The sequence below is a fragment of the Pavona decussata genome, unplaced genomic scaffold (assembly GCF_977016875.1).
Source record: "Pavona decussata unplaced genomic scaffold, jaPavDecu1.1 SCAFFOLD_45, whole genome shotgun sequence".
Classification (NCBI taxonomy): domain Eukaryota; kingdom Metazoa; phylum Cnidaria; class Anthozoa; order Scleractinia; family Agariciidae; genus Pavona; species Pavona decussata.
In genome coordinates this window covers 1473667-1494254 of record NW_028145467.1, presented here as the reverse complement: position 1 = coordinate 1494254, position 20588 = coordinate 1473667, and the positions used below count along the sequence as shown (strand labels likewise).

At 37.3% G+C, this 20588-nt stretch overlaps 2 protein-coding genes and 1 long non-coding RNA gene across 3 annotated transcripts; 1 reads left to right on the top strand and 2 right to left on the bottom strand.

The window, feature by feature from the left end:
• Positions 1-1013: 1013 nt before the first annotated feature.
• Positions 1014-2676, bottom strand: LOC146482604 (uncharacterized). Its single transcript, XR_014864098.1, has 3 exons — positions 2631-2676; positions 2358-2461; positions 1014-1182 (listed from the first exon to the last, which is right to left on the bottom strand). It is a non-coding gene; the product is annotated as an uncharacterized LOC146482604 (long non-coding RNA).
• A 58-nt stretch (positions 2677-2734) lies between these two features.
• Positions 2735-9111, top strand: LOC146482603 (uncharacterized). The gene is made up of 2 exons (XM_085107024.1): positions 2735-2980; positions 7701-9111. Exons 1-2 carry the CDS (start codon positions 2835-2837, stop codon positions 8716-8718), a joined length of 1164 nt encoding a protein of 387 aa, XP_084963150.1. The 5' UTR covers positions 2735-2834; the 3' UTR covers positions 8719-9111.
• Positions 9112-11601: 2490 nt separating this feature from the next.
• Positions 11602-17098, bottom strand: LOC146482602 (E3 ubiquitin-protein ligase TRIM45-like). The gene has a single exon (XM_085107015.1). It carries the CDS (start codon positions 14879-14881, stop codon positions 12704-12706), a length of 2178 nt encoding a protein of 725 aa, XP_084963141.1. The 5' UTR covers positions 14882-17098; the 3' UTR covers positions 11602-12703.
• Positions 17099-20588: the final 3490 nt, after the last annotated feature.

Genomic DNA, 20588 nt, shown 5'->3' with positions numbered 1-20588 from the left:
CAGTGTGACGTGCCTTACCGTGGCCACCCAACAAACTTTTTTTTACAAGTTAGCCAATCAGGATACGCGAATTTGATTAACAGTCACGCCTCCTTGCAAAGTCCAAGAGGGAAGTGACGCAACAATAAATTATTGAAAACATGTTTTGTACTTTATGGCTGACTTGTAAAAAAAAGTTTGTCAAGTGGCCACGGTGAGGCAGGTCCCACTGTAACAAAGTGCTGTATTTACTATTTAATGCATGGATAGTAGAAATACTTTTCATGCTACCCTAGCTTAGGATGAGAACAGAGAGAAAAGTTGTTCTCAATGAAGAAGGATCAGTGTGGGAAGGGTCTTCACTGAAGCACTGTGAATATGTACACACCCTTTTTTTCCCAAGTGTAATGTATATACTACACCATGTTAAAAAAAAAAAATGTGGATTTGAAAAATAAAATAAAAATAGCAGTCCAAGTGTGTTGGTAAAAACTGTGTAAGGCATGTAATAAAGGTCAATTTTTCCCCAAAATGTCATCACATTTCTAATAAAGTCACATCTCTTAAAATGCTTTGGATGATCACAGTTGGCGAAGCTAAACTGGAGTAGTAGGCAGAAAGAGCCATTGTAAGCCAAACAAGTCATGGGAAAGGTTTACATGAACTCAGCAGCAAAGCCGGCAAGGTTGCCGGATGCTAGTATATTTCTGTTTAGTATTCTTATCATATAAATCTAGAGAGAGATTCTACAGCCAAAACCCACTGTACAGACACCCGCTTAATATGAACACCTTGTTATTACATACTGTTCTCTTGGTCTCCCCCCCTAAGCTGTTCACTTAGTGTTGAGAGCTGTTTCAACCAATTTTCATCCAATTACATGTCCCAGCTGATCTCAGAGACAGAATGCAGAGCTACAGAGAGTAACAAAGAGGCTGCCAACATCCTTTACATCATTGGCTGCTATGACCATGAAACTGTCTACTCTCCAAGTGAACCATTTCACTACAATAGAAACAATGAAACAGTCTAAATGAGAACAAGTCCACAAGTTTTAATCGGTTTTGCACAGAAATAACAGTAGTTTATACTGTTAGGTGCCATTTGAATACACTACAATAGTAAACTTGATAAGGACAATCTTGCTATTCTGTCTACAGCCCCAACTTGGTACGGCGCCAGTGGCGTCTCTTCGCATTATACCTATAATCAGAAACAAAACCACTGGTTATCTTAAAAGTTGTGAAAACGTTTTATGCCCTAATGAGTGCTGCTGATTTCTCAAGTTTCTCTCTTGGAAAATTAATGCATTTAAGATTAATGGGAAAGCAGGGATGACCATCAGAATTTGCACTGACTAACTTATTGGTTGTAAACCTTTATGACCCAGCAGTAATCAGCATCTACTTGCTAAGGGAAATGATCACCAAAGATAAAATGTCATCAAGTTAAAACAAAAGAGAGAAGTAAAAACCGGTGAGAGAATGAGAAAGATTGCAGGGTTAAAAAAAAAGTTTCTGATTACCAGTTGCTGCAGTTGTTGTTGTTGTTGTTGTTGTTGGTTTTTTTTTTGGTGATGTGGCCACACATGCAAATGATGGCATAACAACCTATATGCTGCACCAACTAAGTGGATGTTTCCAAGGCAGACACACAAAGAATCATGTTTTATGGACACCTATACACTGCAGGGTATGGTTAATGTATTGCAGGGGGGAAAATATTTTGAGGATTAACTGAAGAGCACGCTGCTAAATTAAAGCTTGGTACAGAGTGAATATGGAGAATATAATCTTAATCTAAGTACCTGAGCTATCAAGGAATCTGACTGTGTGGTACACCACACACAGAAGAATTAATGGACTTGTGTGGCAAGGCAGTGACAAGGGAGGACAGCAAAAGTCCTTGTGTGACCAGTGAGATACCTGAATTATTTAAGAATCGCTTCCACAGAAATTTCGGAAAGATTTCCATACAGCCCCATACATTGATTATACATGCATCAATGTCATACAAACCCTCTTACACAAAGAGCAGTCACAAAAGGAATACGTAATAAAGGTAGGGGGCTGTAGGAAAATCTTGCCATAATCAACAATTTGGATTCTCTTGGTTGTTTACAGTATAAAAATAACTTAGACTGGCAACCAGGTATAATCCAGAGTAGTGTTATTAGGAGTCATGCTAGTCAGACACACAAGGACATTTTGCCATTCTCTTCCCACAGTTCAGTCTAATAGGATCTAAGAGTGGAAGGTAGGTTTTGCTGTAAACAGTGACACATGAGTGAGTGAGAAACAAAATTTCTGCTTAACACTTGACTTGTTTGGAAATTTTAAATTTGACCCATGAGCAAAAGTAGCTCCAGGGAAACTTACCTGACGGTATTTCCAGTCCTAAGTCTTACCCACTGGGGAATGGGCCTGTTCTGCTTCATCTTCTTACCCAGCTTTCTCTTGATTTGAAAACTCTTGTGGGAAGGCTAGTGAAAGCAAAATACAACTCAGCGATCACAAAATTCCGCCAACTTTCGTTGGCCATCCGATGGCCATCGTTAGTCAATCCTATCACTTAAACCCTCCTTTAATCATCTGAAGATATAAAAAATCCTTTATCGAAAGCAGTCTCGGGAAATGTTTCTCTTAACTTACCATGTTGAATTACAAGACGCTCACTGTTCAAGATGGTGGCAAAGAGAAAGAACGCGGTGAGAAGGGACTGGTGTAGACTTTCCTATCCCAGGAACCCTTTCGGCGCAGTCCGATCAACACCGACTTTGATGTGGCGGCCATTTTGAATCGACTGTAGGGAGCCTTGCAAAGACGGACTAGTAGGAGTTCAGAATCTGCCGCGGAATGTCTTCAGTTGACGGTCCAAAGAGGAGTCTGGAAGAAGCTAACAGTGGAGAACAAGGTGATAAGGAAGACCTCGCTACAAACGCAAAGCGAAAGAAACAGGGTAATGGTGATTTTCAGTTGACAAGTCTACAATGGAAGTTGTGGTAAGGCTGCACAAATTTACTACGTTAAACTGTGCCTAAAAGTGTTTATTAAGTCGTAGCAACGTAGAACGTTTTACAGTTAAAATTAAGCTTAAATACTTTTGAAATAGCTTCTCTGGCCTTCATCTAGGTCATGCATATCTGAGCCTGTTTTAGTGGTGGATGTGAGCTCCAAAGATAGACCACAGGTCACCCAACTGAACGATTTGTGTTGACCTTTGTAACATAAATGCCAGCTTCAAGTAAATTGAGCATCAAGATGACCATTACATAATAGCGAAATTATAAGGGTTTGTATGGGGAAAAAAGTATCGTATTTGAGAGCAAATTTAGGAACGATTTTTCAATAAAATTTTCTCACATTAACTCTTTTGTAGTTCTTTTTGTGTCCTTTGTGGTTTTTTGGTCAATTTGAAGTGATTTCATTGAGTTTGACTTTCAGTTCCAATGGCTTCTCTGTATACATACAATAAATTTATATATACCTTTCAGCTTTGGAACTAAAACTCTATACAAATCAATTCAAATCATCCCCAAAAACCACACAGGACACAAAAGGAACTACAAAGGAGTTCAGGTGAAAAATTCTGCCTTCAAATATAATACTTTTTCCCCATATAAACTCATTATTATACAATGGTTGTGTTGATGCCTAAATTACATGACGCTGGTGTTTACGTTACAAAAGTCAACTCAAATCGTAGAGATGGGGTTATCTGTGGATAGACCATCGGTCTGTATGTGTCAAATACTGTAAACTGTTGCTTATAAGCCCTGGGCTTATACAACTTCGTAAGGGGTTTTAAATGGGCTTATAAAAGGAGAGGCTTATATCCGAGGTGTTTTATAACCAGGAAAAAAAGAGTTTTCAAAACGAGCGATAGTAGTGTTGACCGAAATATGTTTTCTATTTACTGCTTTTTACGCGGGATGCCCTTAGGGGGCATACCGTGTCTAAAAACGGGTCGATTTCTTTTTTTTCTTTTTTTTTTTTTTCTTCCTCGTAGCTGCAAACCGGTACATTAATTTATTCATTAAACTCTCCCCTCTCCTACTCGGGATGTATTGTTCTGATTGTCTTCAACAACAGCAGGCCAATCAAAATCCATTCTTGTCGCTTATATCGCGAGGGAGGGGACCCACTCACCCTTACCTGTGTGACGTCAATGCATCATTTGATATATTTATTAAAGACGGATTAAGTCGCGCCATATTGTTTTAACATGTTCTGGACTCAAGTGTGCCGTTTTCAAAGGGAAATTTCACCATTTTGAAGCGGTAAATCGAAAGAATAACTTCTAAGAAGCACCCGACACGTAAAACGGTGGAAATTGGTGAGTTCTTAGTGAAGGAATCGTGCTTTGTTTGACAGTCTTAGGCCACGACGCGAGACAGAAAAGAGGTCATTGAGAACCTTACGTTATCGTAATGGAATTTGACAAATTTCCGCTGATAGTCTGAGTCGCGTAACACACGGAAAACAACGTAACGCGATCGTCGTGACTCAAACTATTCCATTAGCAAGGATAGTTTTATCAATCGGCGAAGCATACAGTTGGAATAAATGAATCATCCCCAGCATCACGCGTAATGCCAGTATAGCAGGCATCTTGTTTAATTAAGCTTTGAAACATCATAATAAAATTTATTATGATGTTTCAAAGCTTAATTAAAAAATTCATTTCAATATTTGGAACAAAAAGTGTACACTAATACTATGTGTCCAGTAAAGCATTGAAAAAAAGTTACTTTAATGGAATTTTACAATAAAGTTATTACGGCAGTTATATAAAGAGTAGATAATACAAAGGGAGTAATAAACTTATTGTTCCGCACTAATTATTCCAAATTTATATTTGAAGAAGTACAGAATTCTGTGAAAGAACTTAATATCATTTAAAACAAGGAAAGCTAGAGGGGGGGGGGCTTATAATCGGATGTATTTTGTGGTTTACAGGTAGATGGGCCTGTAACCGGGGGGGGGGGGGGGGAAGGGAGGGAGGCTTGTAAGTGGCTGGTGGACTTATAAGCAGCAGTTTACAGTATTGTGTGGTTCCAGAAAATATCCATACCCCCACCACGGAGGGAATTGGAAATTCCAGAGGGGTGGGGGGGGGCAATGGCCCAGGAAATTCCAGAGGGGAGGAGGGGTGAATGGTTGGATAAGTTTCCAGAGGGTCAACTTCACGTTCATGTCAGACATAGTTGTTCAAAATTGTAACTTACCAATTTAGCAAGTTCGTAGATCTTTCTTGAAGACGTTACTTTGTTTAACTGTTTTAAAGAAACCCTTGTAACATTAAAAACATGTTTCCCTTCTCCGAAAAGCCTTTGTAAGCGAAGTAGTCCAAGTGAGACAAGAAATCTATGTCTGCGTTGCGTGACTCAGTTATTATAAAACTGTTGTTTTTGAAACTTTAAGCGTAGAAAAATATTGTTCACTGGCAACAATTGAATTTGTATCAATGTTTAAAAGGGAAACTTTTGTATGGCTATAAAGTGAAAGCCCCAATTTTACATAAAACATTGAAATATTTGTTTGTTATTTTTGCATGCTGTGTAAAGTTACGGGCAAAGGTCAATTCCCGAGGTCAACTATCATGGTTTGTCAAAACTGACCCGTGTTAAAACTTATTTTGTCCAAAGTATTTCAACTCAAAGTCCAAAACTATTAACTTAATTTCTATGCCAAAATTCAACAAAATAGAGCCAATTTGACATTCTTTTAATGTGTTATTGATCTCATACAAAATTTGCATAAGAACGTGAACATGCTAATTTCGTTTTGCGGCTCCATTTCGTCTGCGGTTTCAAGTTACGATCTAAAACGTCAATTTGCCTCCCTGCCCTGCTAATGCTTATTTTGTTGTTTTGTTGTTTTGTTGTTTTATTCAATGTGTAGTTCCAGAAAATATCCATACCCCCACCACGGAGGGAATTTCACATAGGACCCCCCCACCCCCCAGGATTTTCCATTTTCAAGGTATTTTTTTAACCCCCCCACCCCTTCGGAAATTCCTCAAATACAGAATATACCCCCACCCCCCTCTGGAAAAGTTTTATTTCAAAAGAACGCCTCAAAAATCAGTTTGATGTGAACATTTTAGAAATATCAAGAACTGCCTACACGAGGAGAAAACATGCGTTATCGAAGAACGCGCGTGCTGTTCAATTTCACCGGTAGAGTTTGCCAAAAAGCTCTTGATACTGAAATAATTGTTGTGTTTTATATTTACCTGTGGTCATTGACATTAAACTTTACCATTAGCTTCGCTGAAGATTTTAAATCTAAATTGTTGGAATAAGTCCGGCAATGCAAAAATGTATTTTCATTTTTAAAATTTGCATATGTCATGTTTTCGTTCCTATGCAAATTTGTAGGAGATCAAAAGGATTATCGATTTTAATAGTTCTACTCAATCAATATTTCTCATGGTAATCATTCAGTCTAGTTATTTTAGTCGATAGTTTTCCTAATGAATCGGAATAGCTTGGACAAAATAAGCATTAGCAGGGCAGGGAGACAAATTGACCTTTCAGATCGTAACTTGAAACCGCAGACGAAATGGAGCCGCAAAACGAAATTAGCACGTTCTTATGCAAATTTTGTATGAGATCAATAACGCATTAAAAGAATGTTGAATTGGCTCTTTTTTGCTGAAGTTTGGCATACAAATTAAGTTAATAGTTTTGGACTTTGAGTTGAAATAGACAACAATATGCCTATGTTTGTCCCCTACTTACCAAAATTGTTTCCAAAACTTTGTTGAACACTCGCTCTAGCCAAAAAAACATTGCCTATTGAAGTCCTTTTACTCCAGAAATGGGTAGAAAGTCATTCCATAAATTACTCATGAGGTGAAATCACAGTTCTCATTGTTTACAGTTGTGTCATTTTACATGTATTTTTTTGCCCGTCTCCTTTCACACTTAACTTTGTTAGTTCTTTGCTCCCAATGGTTTTATGATAAGTATTGTTATTGATATATTTGAGGATTGCTGGACACCCAATGTAAACCTTTCGGTCAGCACCAAGTTTTTGCTTCAGAAACCATCTATAGGGTACAGGCTCTTTTTGTCATTCTTATGTTCTTCAAGATCGTAAAATCTGCACTTATGCCAGTGATGTTTCTGGGTCCTTGGACTGACTTTGTATTTGAAGCTCCTCTTTTTTTACTCCTTTAATGCCTTAAGTAATCTCTTTTTAGTAGCAAAATATTATCATGCACTAGTGTAAAGAATTGTTCAAAAAGTCCATTGACCTATCAAATGGTTGATAATACATCACGTGCATTAACTTTATATAAACCTCCTCCTTATTGGTACGCAGTGTTTTATCAGCTCCTCATTAGTATGTGGTGTTTTATCAGCTGATAAAACACTCCTCATTAGTATGCGGTGTTTTCTTGTATGCTAATTTCCAACGTTCACTAAAGCATAATTGTTATGAACTCTATTGACACACGCTTTTCCAGGAATGGTTTTGAAGCTGTTCAAAAAACTTGCAGCATGTGTTTTATTGGGTCTAAAACCACGAGGCACGGCCAAGTGGTTTTAAACCGGATAAAACACTCCTGCTCTTTTTTAAACATTACATCAGCAGTAAATTTTACATGATAGCAATCACTTATCATTTTAAAATGTTTTTATTCCTGAATGTTCTGAGACAAATTTTGTAATACATTAAGTCATTTTAAGGGCATCATTGTGTTTTTAACAGGGTCTTGAAGAACTACACCTTTTCAGAAGGAAGTCTGGTTGCAGCAACTGATATTTTGGAACATGGTGAAAAAGAGAATGAACGCTTACAGATAAGTCTTCATTTTAGTAAAGTTCCTTTGTGTTCTGTGCTCAGTGATTTATGGAATAAAAGAGTGAAGAAGGTTAAAAGAGGACCCAGGACTGCACAGAAAATGTTTTTCTTGAATGTTGCTTGCAAGCAACATCCAGTCCACTCCTCTGACAGCAATTTAAGGCTTGATTTTCAGGACATGGTGAAACAGAATTCTTTAAGCCTGCCAAATGGCTGGTTTAGAATTGTTGACAATGAAAACAAGATCAGTCTTGTGCACCCTGAGAGCTGGGAATTTGAAAACCAAAGAATTTATACTGAAATATTGATCGAGTTGTCTGGAGAGAATGGGATGGTTTGTTATATCAAATCTCATGGAAATGAAGTCAGTTTGAAACAGTTTCAATTTCAGCAAATCCTTGGGGATTTGCCAGTTAAAGAGCAAGTGGAAACGTTGGTGGAGTTTGTGGAAAGTTCAGCAATTTGTCTTGGATGTCGCTTCCTTGAAGATTCCCCTGTACCATTAGTGCCACACAAAATTGGCATTTTGAAATCACTGAGTGAAACTGATGCTCTGCCTCAAAACAGGGCATTTTCGTCAGATTGTAAGGTGATTGTACCTTCTGGTAATCAGTGCTCAAAATGCTGTCACGTGAAGAAAAGGTCTCAGGTACGGATGAAAAGAAGAGAGAAAAGAACATCAATCAATAAGCATTGCAATAAAAGATTTCTCACAAAAGAAGAGATTCAGCAACAACTGAAAGAAGAAAGAAAACAGCATAAAAAGCAACTTCAAGAACAACAACAGAGTCATGAATATTCAGAGGAGAGCCAAACTTCAGAGAATGAAGATGATGGCAGCACATCATATGATGATACTGATTCTGACTCTGAGAAATGGATGGTTAGGAATAACTCAAAGGGTTTAACGCTCTGCCGAGTTTAACCTAGAGTGGCCATGGAAACAGATTGTTTTACTTTTTAAAATTTACTAATTGCATAAGAATTGATGAAAAAGAGAATCACTTACAGTGTAAAAGTGAGAGGAAGTGATGTAGCTGACGGCTTCCTTTCAAATGTTGTGTTTTTCGTCCATGGTTTTAATTTTATATCATTATTAAAGGAATGCCTCCATGTTCCTGTTAAATTACTCACCATTACCTGGATAATAGATTTGTTACAGTTTGACCATGGTGATTCGTTTTGTTGGAGATCAAACATTTGAAGTGTTATATGAACTTTACTGGTCTCATAACGAAAGAAGTTGTCACTTCTGAGAAGTGAGGAGAAGCATTACATGATGACTCAAATAATTGTTGCATAAAAGATTAAAACAGAGTGAATGTTTGTTTCGTGTTATATTCTTTTGTACTTTTCATACAGTTGTAGTAGAGACCTCTTAACTAATATATATTGTAAATAATCGTCTGTAAGACCCACTTTTCTAATAAGAGGAAGACGGTTGTTAAGCCCTCCTGTCTAATAAGCCCCCCTTTTAGAGGAAGAAACTTGCAAAGGCCCCTTCCCGTTTTCCCTCCCCCCTTTTTCCTTCACAACCAAATTATTAAACAACAGTGGCATTACAATAATGACCATAAGCATGAATGTAACACTTCAGATCATTATACTAATCAAATTAAATTTGCTTGAAACATTATACATCTCATTCGACATTATTTTATTGTAACTCTAAGCTGCTAAGTTTCCTCTTTTGTTTAGTAGTAAACCTTTATTTAACTGGGGTAATCCCGTCAGAATACAAAAGGTATTCTATATGTTGCTAAATCAACATATAGAATACAGTATATGTTGCTAAATCAAATAAGGCCCCCTCTCTCTATAAACTCCCCCACCCCACCCCCTCCCTAAAAAAGAATCAAAATGTGCTTGAAATAAACAAATAGATAAGAAAGCAGCAAGAGGTTACAGAATCTGCATCCGATCCACTTGGAGATTCCGAAGCAGGTCTGCTTATTCTGCCATTAAGTCTTCTCTTGCCCACATACCTGACCAGTGTGTCCACACACTGTAGGCTGATTCTTGAATGTCATTGAATCAGACGGATTTTGTTCTGATTTATGTAAACTTTCCGGTGATTTTTTTGGTGATGTTACCGATATAAGAAATAAAGAAAGAAAACATGAACACGATGCAGTTGTGTTATCACAAAGGCTTAAAATTCAGCACATGTATTCCAACATGTCGGCTTGACATGAACTCAACACTCATGCACTCACTCAAGCTCATTCGATCAAATGTCCCGAGTGTAATGAGTGTAACCACTGTACACTACAACTGCTGAATTAAACGGAGAATCATATACAACATGAAATCCATAATTAAAAGAAAGTCTATATTAATTATGCTACTTATAGTTGCACTTTGGACGAATTGGTTAAACTTGAAGGCTATAAATTATTTATCTGTATATTGATAAATTCCTCAATTCTCCTGACTTGTCCTGGCGTTGATTATATTGTGCCCTGTGCGGCACGTGGCACATCAAGGACTGGCGATGATGGTGATGATGATGATGATGATGATGACGACCACAAAAAGGAAATAATTAACAATAAACTCTAGATAGAACTTAAAACGTTGAATCAAAACTAACTTGAAAATTACATTCACCCATTTTTAGGAAGATTTGGCTGACAAAAAACTGAATTCTATAATATGTAATACAGTTAACAGTCGATATGAATAACATAGCCTTTTAAATTTAAATCAAATTAAAAACAATGTCAATATTAAAATATAAACAAAGATCAATCGGACGAAACAACTATGCCATTTTTCTAAATCAAGTACAAAACGTTTAAGTGGTGCAACATATTTCTAGAAATAGTTATTTTAAATTATAATGGATGTATAACCATGCCCTGTAATAGGCTGGTAATTGTTGAATCTTTGTTTATTTTGTAAATTGTTACTTCATGTATATACTAAGCATTCCAGTCTAGACAAAATTTGAAAGTGAAATGTTCCTGACGTCTTTAAGTGACTAGTATCCTGTTTTAACCATATGAAATGAGATTATCCACATAACTTTGTCTGTTCAAATAAGTACAATTTTTTAAAGCATTTCATTTTGTCATTTTACCAAAACCTTGAAGCTGAATGACACTTTCGGGTATATATCGCTCACTTTTCATAGTTTGTAATAAAAATCAAGTTAATCACTTTAACTGGCTGTCTGCCAATCAATTTTTAATTCATATAAAGTCATTTTTCAGAGAATCCAAATCTCATATGGCCCTGATTTAAAACTAATACTGGTCATTATAAACAAAACAAACAAACATCTATTTCCCAATTACTAGGCCATTGATATCAATACACAGCTATGTAAGTACAAATCCAATGCTAGATAACTTTTTCATTTAGGTTTTGCATATTTTGGGCTATAAGCCCTCTTTGGAGACCCCGGGGCAGACAATAGGGAAGAGGAAAAAGATTGAGACGGGCAAGAAAAGAATTGGACGAAAAAAAAGTGGAAAGCAAAAGCTCTTACTTTCCCCCCCTAATTTTTCTTCGTCGAACTTTCCCGCCCGTCTCGACTTTTTCCTCATTCGCACTATTTGCTCCTTGGTCCCAGATGATGGTTATATAAAACCACTTATTTCTCTTCAAAAACAAAAACTGTATTGCGCCTATGTATCAAGAGGTACACTTCTGTACATGTACACAGGCGGAAATTTAAACAGTCTCCTAACTTTGAACTAAAAAAAGTCCCTGTTTGCATTTTCCTATTTATTTTAAGATGTCTATTTTCCCCCTTGAAAATTGGTTACAAGATGACGAGAAAAGGAAATAATCAACAGCGAACTCTAGCTATAATGTTAAACGTTTAATCAAAACTAACTACCCATTTTTGGGTAGATTTGACTGACGAAAAACTGAGCACTATAATATGTACTACAGCTAACAGTCTATATGAATAACATAGCCTTTTAAATCGTATTTTTAAACAACGTCAATACTAAAATATAAACAAAGATCAAATAGAAGAAACAACTTTGCCATTTCGCTAAATCAAGAATAAAACTTTAGTGGTACAAAATGCTTCTAGAAATAGTTATTCTAAATCATAAATGGACATATAGCCATGCCATGTTATAAGTTGGTCATCGTTGAATCTTTGTTTATTTTGCACATTATTCCTTCATGTATATATTTAGCATTCCAGGCTTAGAAAAATTTGAATGTAAAATGTTTCTACGTCTCTAAATGACTAGTATGCTGTTTTAAACATACAGAAATTGAGATTATTTAGTTAAATCTGCATGTGCAAATTTTTGAAGCACTTTATTTCATCGTTTTACGAAAAGCTTTCAGGCATATAATGCTAACTTTTCACAGTTTGTTAAATGTCTGCCAATCCATTTTAATTTAGGGACGGATCATTACTTTTTTGTCAGCAGGAAGATGCAGCAAGAAAAAATTGTTTGCATAAACAATGATACAGAAAAATATGGTCTGTCTTTAAAAAAATTCCTTCCCCCCCCCCCCCCCTCCAAAAAGCAATGGTCCGTCCCTTATATATAGTCATTTTTCAGGGCATCCAAATTCATATGACCCTCATATGAAGCAAATACTGGTCATTGTATAAACAAACAAACATCTCTGTCCGAATTACTAGGCCATCGATATCAGTACCCAGTTATGTAAATACAAATTCAATGCTTCAAAAGAACTTTTTTTTTTGTCAGATTTAGCACTTTTTTGGCTATAATTTTTTACCATCTTCACAGACCCAGGGGCAGAAAGCGGGATGGGGAATGCTCTTCTTCTCTTTCCTTCCTACTTTTTCTTTGTCGACTTTTTTCCCGCCCCTTTCGACTTTTCCTTTGTCTCGCATTACTGTGCATGCATAAAAGCGGAGGTTTAAACGTACTCTCCTAATAAAATTCTTGAGTCCATTTTCCTATTTATTTTAGGATGTATATTTTCTCCGCTTTAAAATCGGTTACCAGAATTCGGCCGTCTGGTGTTGTAGCTGTTCCAGTGGGATCTAGTAGCCTCGAAACACTTTTTCCAGAAAAAGAACCTTCCACTGGAAACTGGACAATTCGATTATTGTTACTATCACAAACAAGAATGTTGTGATGATCGCCACATTTCTCAACACACAGACCCCAGGGCCTGTTCAACTGTCCGTCACCTTTACCTTGTTCTCCAATCTTACGAAGAAACTTCCCTGAACGATCAAAGATTTTTAAACAGTTGTTCTCTTTGTCACAAACAATGAATATGTTTTGATGGAAAATACACCCAGTGGGACAGCTTAGTTTTTCTGAGCCGCTATCTCCAAATGTAAACACTGGTTCACCATCCTTTGTGAAGACCTGAATTCTGTTGTTGCTATAGTCGGCTACAGCAACGCGTCCTTCATCGTCCATACAAACACCTCTTGGATTCCGCAACTCGCCCTCTCTTGTTCCCTTCTTTCCAAAAGCTTTCACAAAGTTCCCCGTGTGTACATTAAACTGCTGAATGCGGTGATTGAACTGATCCGCCACTAGAATATGGTCGTCAATAAGATATGTTACACCATTTGGATGGTTGAGCTGCCCAGCATTTCCTCCTTTGCTACCAAATTTTCTCAGATACTTTCCTTCCTTATCGAAGGTCAGGATACAATGACCATCCCTGTCAGTTACAGCAATTAGCCCTTTACTGTTCACAGCAATCCCATACGGACTTTGAAGAATTTCTCCTTTTAAATCCAACTCGCCCACAATTTCAAGCCGTCGTTCCTTCACCTGGACAGTGAAAGGACTCTGATGAAGATTTTCTCCGTTTATAGTCACTTTAATGTTGTACGTGCCAGGAACTTTAGGAGTAAACTTCACCAGGAAATTTCCATCTTCTCGTTGGAAAGTCGTCATACTTCCTACTTGTTCAACGGGTTCCACGAGAACTTCAACGTGAAATGTTCCTTGATCTTCATTAATTAGGTTTGGAGAGATGACTAACTCTGTTTCTACTCCAGCTTGGAAATCTTGAGTCAGTCCTTCTACAACTGGTCCGCTGATTACAGTGACACCGAGGGTCAAATTCTCTGGTTCGGCAGTCGACACAAACTTCAGAAACGAGCTAACCGGAAGAACTGGGACCGGGATCTTGTTAAGATCTACAAATCGCTTTATTAAGTTTTCCTTGCTTTGCATGATATCTGAACTTGAGCTTCTCCGAACTAAGTTGCTCGCGAACTCGACTGCTTGGTTCATTTGTTTGACCAACGACTGTACTTGTGTCTTAGCGGCGTTTAATTTCTCATTTCTCAACACTCGCGTGTTCTCGATCGTGGTGATGGCCTCCCGCTGGCGTTCTCGAATCTTGGTGATCATTTGTTCGGCTGTTTCGAAAACTTTCCGTTTAGCGGCTATGGAGTTAGTTTCCAGATCAACAGCCGCTTGCTCAAACTCATCAAGAAGCACATCGCTACAGACTTTGCTCTTTAGTTTGATTAACTCGGCGAAAGCCATGACGTCAGCTTTCTCGGCATCAGCTGCTTTGTCAAGCGGATCAACAGCATGATTCTTGTGATCTGTCACAACACAAACCTGGCACACACAAGTCTGGCAATCGATGCAAAAAAACCTCGTTACCTCTCGCTCATGGTACTGCTGAGAGCAAAACGATTGTCGCTTTAGAAGAGCCTCGTAGTCTTGGGCTTCAAAGCGTTTTATTGGTCTGACTTTGTGTCCTTCAAACGCGACATTTCTTAGACGTTCATGTGCGTTTACACAGTCGGGGCACATGAATTTTCCGCATTCGAAGCAAAAGCTTGTCTCAGCGCTCTTTTTCCTGCAGTTGCCGCAATTAATCTCGCTTCCATCGCCACTCTGCTGCACGGCGAGAACACCTAGCAAACTATTCTGTAGAAAACCTGTCGGCAATTTATCGAAGCTGTCAGGGACGTCAACTTGGGCCTGGCACTCAGGACAGCGAAATTTTCCATGTTGTTGGGTTGTTAGAGCGTGCCTCTTCAAACACTCACAACAGAAGGTGTGCAGACATGTTATTGTCTTGGGTTCGGTAAAAGTATCCAAACAAATTGAACATGTAACGTGTTCTTTTAGGTTTTTCAGGAGAGACTCCATCGCAAATTCGCACCGTAGATTGCGAAAATCAGGATTTGCTGAAACACGCCCATCTATTGTTTGCGGGATTTCGAGAAACGGAAAAACCTAATGCTATTTTGGTAGCCAATCTTTACTTAACCCTCTGACCTCTAAATGTGTTGAGTTTTTTTGAGAAGTTTTATTTTTTCAGTTGCGTGACAATGTATAAGGTTTATTTAACCTGTTTGCTCACGTGTACTCGATCTTTTTTATCCCATTTAAAGTGGACAGTTTTTGATAAGAACATTGAGCCCAATAAAGAAAGGTCAACATTTTAAAGAAAGTGCTACAAAAGGACAACCAAGGCGAATGTTGGATGAAAGTATCCAAACAATACAACATGTAAGATGTTGTTTTACGAGTTCCAAGAAAGATACCAGGATTTAGTGCACCCATTGATTTCCACTTAATCCTGTGACCTTAGAATATGTGAAGAATTTTTTAAGTTTTGTTTTGTTAGTTGGCTGATAGCAAGATTTATTAAGCTAAATGCTTGCGCGTACTTTTTCTCATCTACGCTATTTTCTTATTAACACAGCTTTTCATAAGAAAGTGCATCTTGTAATAGAACTTGTCCACCGGAGTGGTAATGGATATACGAAATTTGATTTTAAATTTGCGTTGACATCTAATATTATAGATTGATGTAACAAAGTTGTTTTAAGTCCTGGTTAGGGTGGACCGGGTTAACTTGATTGCGAGATAAAGGAAAGGGGGCTCACTCAGCTTAGCTGAGACAGAAAAGGGTGGGCGTGGATGATTACGATTATGGTGATGATGATGACGAGTCTCAGGACAAAGACAAATTCGTGATCTAAAACTGCCCAGGGACCGAGGGCAGGTTCCCCGATCTCGAACGTTTTGTCTTTGGGTCTTCTTAAAGGGACGGAGACAGGAAAACTGCTACTTACTCTAATAGCTATTAATGTATACTGACTAAAGATGGCCGAAATCTATTATGGAAGAAATATCCGGCATTCTTATGCACTCCACAGTTACTGAAAGACAAAGCCTCGCTCCAATATTTGGGAATTATAAACTGGAGATACGAAGGAGAGAAGGAATTGTGGTGTCTATTTTGAGGGTGCACCGAGATACTCTGACCCGGCTGCAAACGAAAGTGGTACTAGATAATGACTGTAGGTGCGTTTGAGGTGATTTGCTGCAAAACACTTTGTTAACTCTATTGCAAAAATTGAACATATTCAGCTTCAGTCCAAAAATCACTTTATTTAAGAAAAATGTTCGTTTCTACAAAATAAAACCTACAACAATGTAAGTTGACGATAACTTTTGTAGAATGTTTTTTACTTTTTTTAGACTTTTAAGAAGTAATATGTTTTTAAGCTGAGATTTTTTCTTTTCAAAGAAAATATAAACATGATAGCTACTGTGCCTATTTATAGTATCCAGTCGGATGGAGGGATTTCAGGCACTGTTTTGGCTGCCACTGCCCGGGTGATATGGCGGTGCGCATGCGTAAGGTACTTGCCAGGCCGTGGGTTGGTGTCCGAGTGTGTCACTTGTCTTAATTGATTGTCTTATTGTTTTAAAGGGAGGGGTTCACGGTTCTGCGCATGTCCATGGATCAAAACACTTTTTCGCCTTTGCTCGCTATGACCCAAGCCTGTTTAATTTAATTCGTTGTTTATGAACCATTCGGAAGGGAATAGGTAACTCGGGTGGTAATTTTTTATGATTGCGTTATTTCGCATGCAAATAACTGTAAACACATCAACCATCGAATAAATCCTACGGGTCAATGCTAAATTCAATATCGACAATACGAGTACAATCCACTAGCATTTTCTGTGAATTTTGGTCATCAGTCATTTTGCTTGGACTAATTATAGAATGTGGTTACTGAAGTACATGTGATTGGGATTTTTAAGGCCACAAAGTTGATAAGAAAGAAAAAAAACCACTTAGATTCATGCACATGCGCTGAAATGTGAACCCCTCCCTTTAACCCTCTGAACTGCAAGGTTAAATTTTTTGTTGTCAGATGGGGACTCAAGTGCGAGTAACCCACTGGGTTAGGAAAGTCTGGGCCGGTAACAACGTATATTTTTAGCGCGTCAGTCCCTCTGAAGAAAACGCGCGGTCTTCGGACGAAAAATCTGGAACGAGCAAGGTAATAGCAGGTGAGACTGGGGAAAGGGCGCGTAAATCTTCCGCGCGAGAATTCACTCAGTTCGGAGTCTGATGACAGAAGTCCTTTCACTCGAATATCCAGCTTACAAACAAAATCTAGTCCATTCTTCTGTCTATAATATTAGAGTTGATTTTGTGGACATAGCAAAACAGAATTGACTGACACTCCCAGTCGCTGTTTGATGTTCAATAATGTTTAAAAACATTATTGAATATCCTTGTCCATACCAGTAATTATTCAGGATAGCTCTATCTACTTAAAAGCGGCTCATAAATTTAGATATAAATTGTCGATTGAAGCGACATTTGGGGCACACGTCATTTACATAGTTACATTCCAAACTTTGTTTCTGCTTTTCCTGCGTAGTCAGTAATAAACTGCGCAAAAAAAGCCAGTTTATTTTAGTAGACAGTGTCCTTAAGAAGTTTCTTGGACCTTCTGGAGATGCGCAGAAGGTATGCGCAGTATACTTAGCAAAAGGAGGCACCATCCTTAACACTGTTTAATTTCTCACCTGCCACCCATCCCCACTGTTCCCACGCCACCACCTTCCCCCTCCCCCCAAAACTCTGACTGAATTCCCCCAGGTCAGATTGGCAAGTGCTGTAACTGTATATGGGATTTATTATCTGTATTGTGCGAGACAATGGGTCAACAGCATGCTACCTCAGTCTCTTTTCAACAACTTAAAAGAATAATCAAGCCCATACCCTATTAAAGGACCCTAGTCAGCTTGATATTGCATGGTGAAGCGAAATCTTATTGCTTTACTGTAAGTTGTGTTCCTGAAAGTACGTTTCATTATCTTTAGTAGCTTCACAGTGATTTCGTTCATTTCGACTCAATAAAACTGGAAATGAGTTGGACAATGAACCCTAATTTAACATTGCAGAAATTTTAATCAAAGGAACCTTAAAAATTACAGTTTATCTATGTTTAGTGATTTTAGCGAAATTCAGAACATTTCTGAATCTGTCTAAATCACACTACGTTTAATATTTTTACATTAAAATCACTGTAGCAATTGAATAATCAACTAACCAATTTGCTATTAAAGAAAACATGTTAAAATTTCATTGACACAGAAATTGATGAAGAACTACCCAGTTCATTTTCAAATCATACTTGGACTTGGTAATCTTGAGCTCCCAATAGATTAATAGTTACAACTGAATTGTTCATTTTCACTTAAATCGATCACCAAATGCAAGGTATCGTTTCAATTTTAAGAACTAATATGAATCCATCATTTTGACTGACTTGGAATAAATCAACTTTGGTATTACGCTTTAAACAATACGATTTTTTCAACGAAAATTTAAACAATATGAAAAGAACGTGGCAATGGATAAATGGATTACCAAACCGTCGCAAAAGAAACTCTAAAATAATTGACAAGTTAAAGGATCCAGATAATAGCAATATCGTCACCAATGTGGCCACACGTATACCTAATATTTTCAATAAACATTTTTTGACTATTGGCATAATTTAGCGGGTAAACTACCACCGGCCGAGCGTCCCTTTACAGATTACCTTAGAAAGTCCAAGTCCCCAGATTCTTCGTTTTTCTTCAAACCTGTTACTCCATGTGAAGTTAAATTTCAAGTCCTATCCATACCGAAAAACAAATCACATGGCTTATACTCTTGTCCTACTCAACTTCTTAAATACTCGTGCGATATCATATCTCCAGTGCTCTCAGACATTCTCAATGCATCTGTCACTCTTGGGTCCTATCCCACAAAACTTAAAATGTCCAAAATTATACCTATTTTTAAAACAGATGACGAGACTGACGCTTCTAATTATAGACTAATTTCACTATTGTCAAATTTCAATAGAATTTTTGAAAAAATCATGTATAATAGAATGAAAGATTTTATAGAGAAACATAATATATTACATTCGTCTCAATATGGTTTCCGTCAAGCTCACTCAACTCAGCATGCTATTCTCGATATAGTGGAATCTATTCGAACCAATATGGACAAAAAACTTTTTTCTTGTGGAGTTCTTATTGATTTGAAAAAAGCCTTCGATACTGTTAATCATAACATATTACTCGATAAATTAAATTATTATGGTTTCCGCGGAATTATCAATCAATGGTTTTTCTCCTATTTATCAAATCGTACACAGTCAAACTACTGTTAACAGTTGTATATCTAGCAGACTAAATATAAATTGTGGTGTACCCCAAGGCTCCGTTCTGGGACCACTTCTCTTCCTGCTCTATATAAATTACATTCAAAAATGCTCGAATAAACTCCAATTCTTTCTTTTTGCAGATGACACTAATGTTCTTCTTGCTCATAAAGACTTAAAGTCACTAGAATTTATACTAAATGAAGAATTACACAACCTATATACCTGGCTGACTTCTAACAAGCTTACTTTGAATATTAAAAAAATCAAACTATGTTATTTTTCACCCTCACCAGAAAAAGCTCAACTATCAACCTCAGATCTATATTTTTGACAATGAAAACACGAAAAAGGTTTCTCTTGAACGTAAAGTCTTCATTAAATATCATGGATTGTTAATTGATGAAAATTTGTCCTGGAAGACACGTATTAATTCTGTTGCAACAAAAATGAGTAAGACAATTGGGCTAATCGCAAGGTTAAGGCATATTGTTCCTACTTGCACTCTTGAATATTTATCAGTCTCTAATCGTACCTTACATAGCTCATGGTCTCATTTCTTGGGGCAATGCATGTAAAACCTTCCTTGATCAAATTCTTGTTCTTCAAAAGCGCACATTGCGGCAAATATATTTTGCTGAAACAAACGACCATGCCATACCTTTTTTTGTTAAAGCAAAAATATTACCAGTACAATTCTTGTATTATGAATCCGTGTGCAACCTCATGTTTAATATAAACGAAAACACTGCCCCAAGAAATATTTTGAATCTGTTTTTTCGAATTTCTAGTGTTCATCCCTATAAAATGTGTTCCTCTACCTCTGATCATTTTTATACAAAGGAATCTCGCATTAATGCCACACGAAATGCATTCTCGCGTGTTGGGGTCAAGATTTGGAACGGGATACCTGCAACTCTAAAAAAAAGTACAAAACAATCTTTTAAAGAATCCCTAAAAGGAAAGTTACTTGATATACTTGAAACTGCAGACTCCTATATTGAAGTGGAAACGATAATTGACCAAATGAAAAACTGATCATCCATGTCCTTCTCTTTGCCAGTATAATCTGATTCTCCTTTTCCCTTTTCATCTCTTTTCTATTGTAATATTAATGATAATAAAAAAATTACATATAATTTACTTTAATTTTGATGTATAGCCTTATCTAAATCTGCATTATTATGTAAAGTTAAGTTTTCCGTTTTCCAGCGTGTTTGTAATTTACTGTAATTTTTTTCCCATTATGTTCTCGTGCTCGTCTTGTCCCGCCTCGACTAGCTTTGTGGCTATTTGCGGGACAAGCCCTTTATATAATCTGAATCTGTAAATAAATTATTGTTGTTGTTGTTGTTAGTACATGTAAACCAATTGGTATAAACA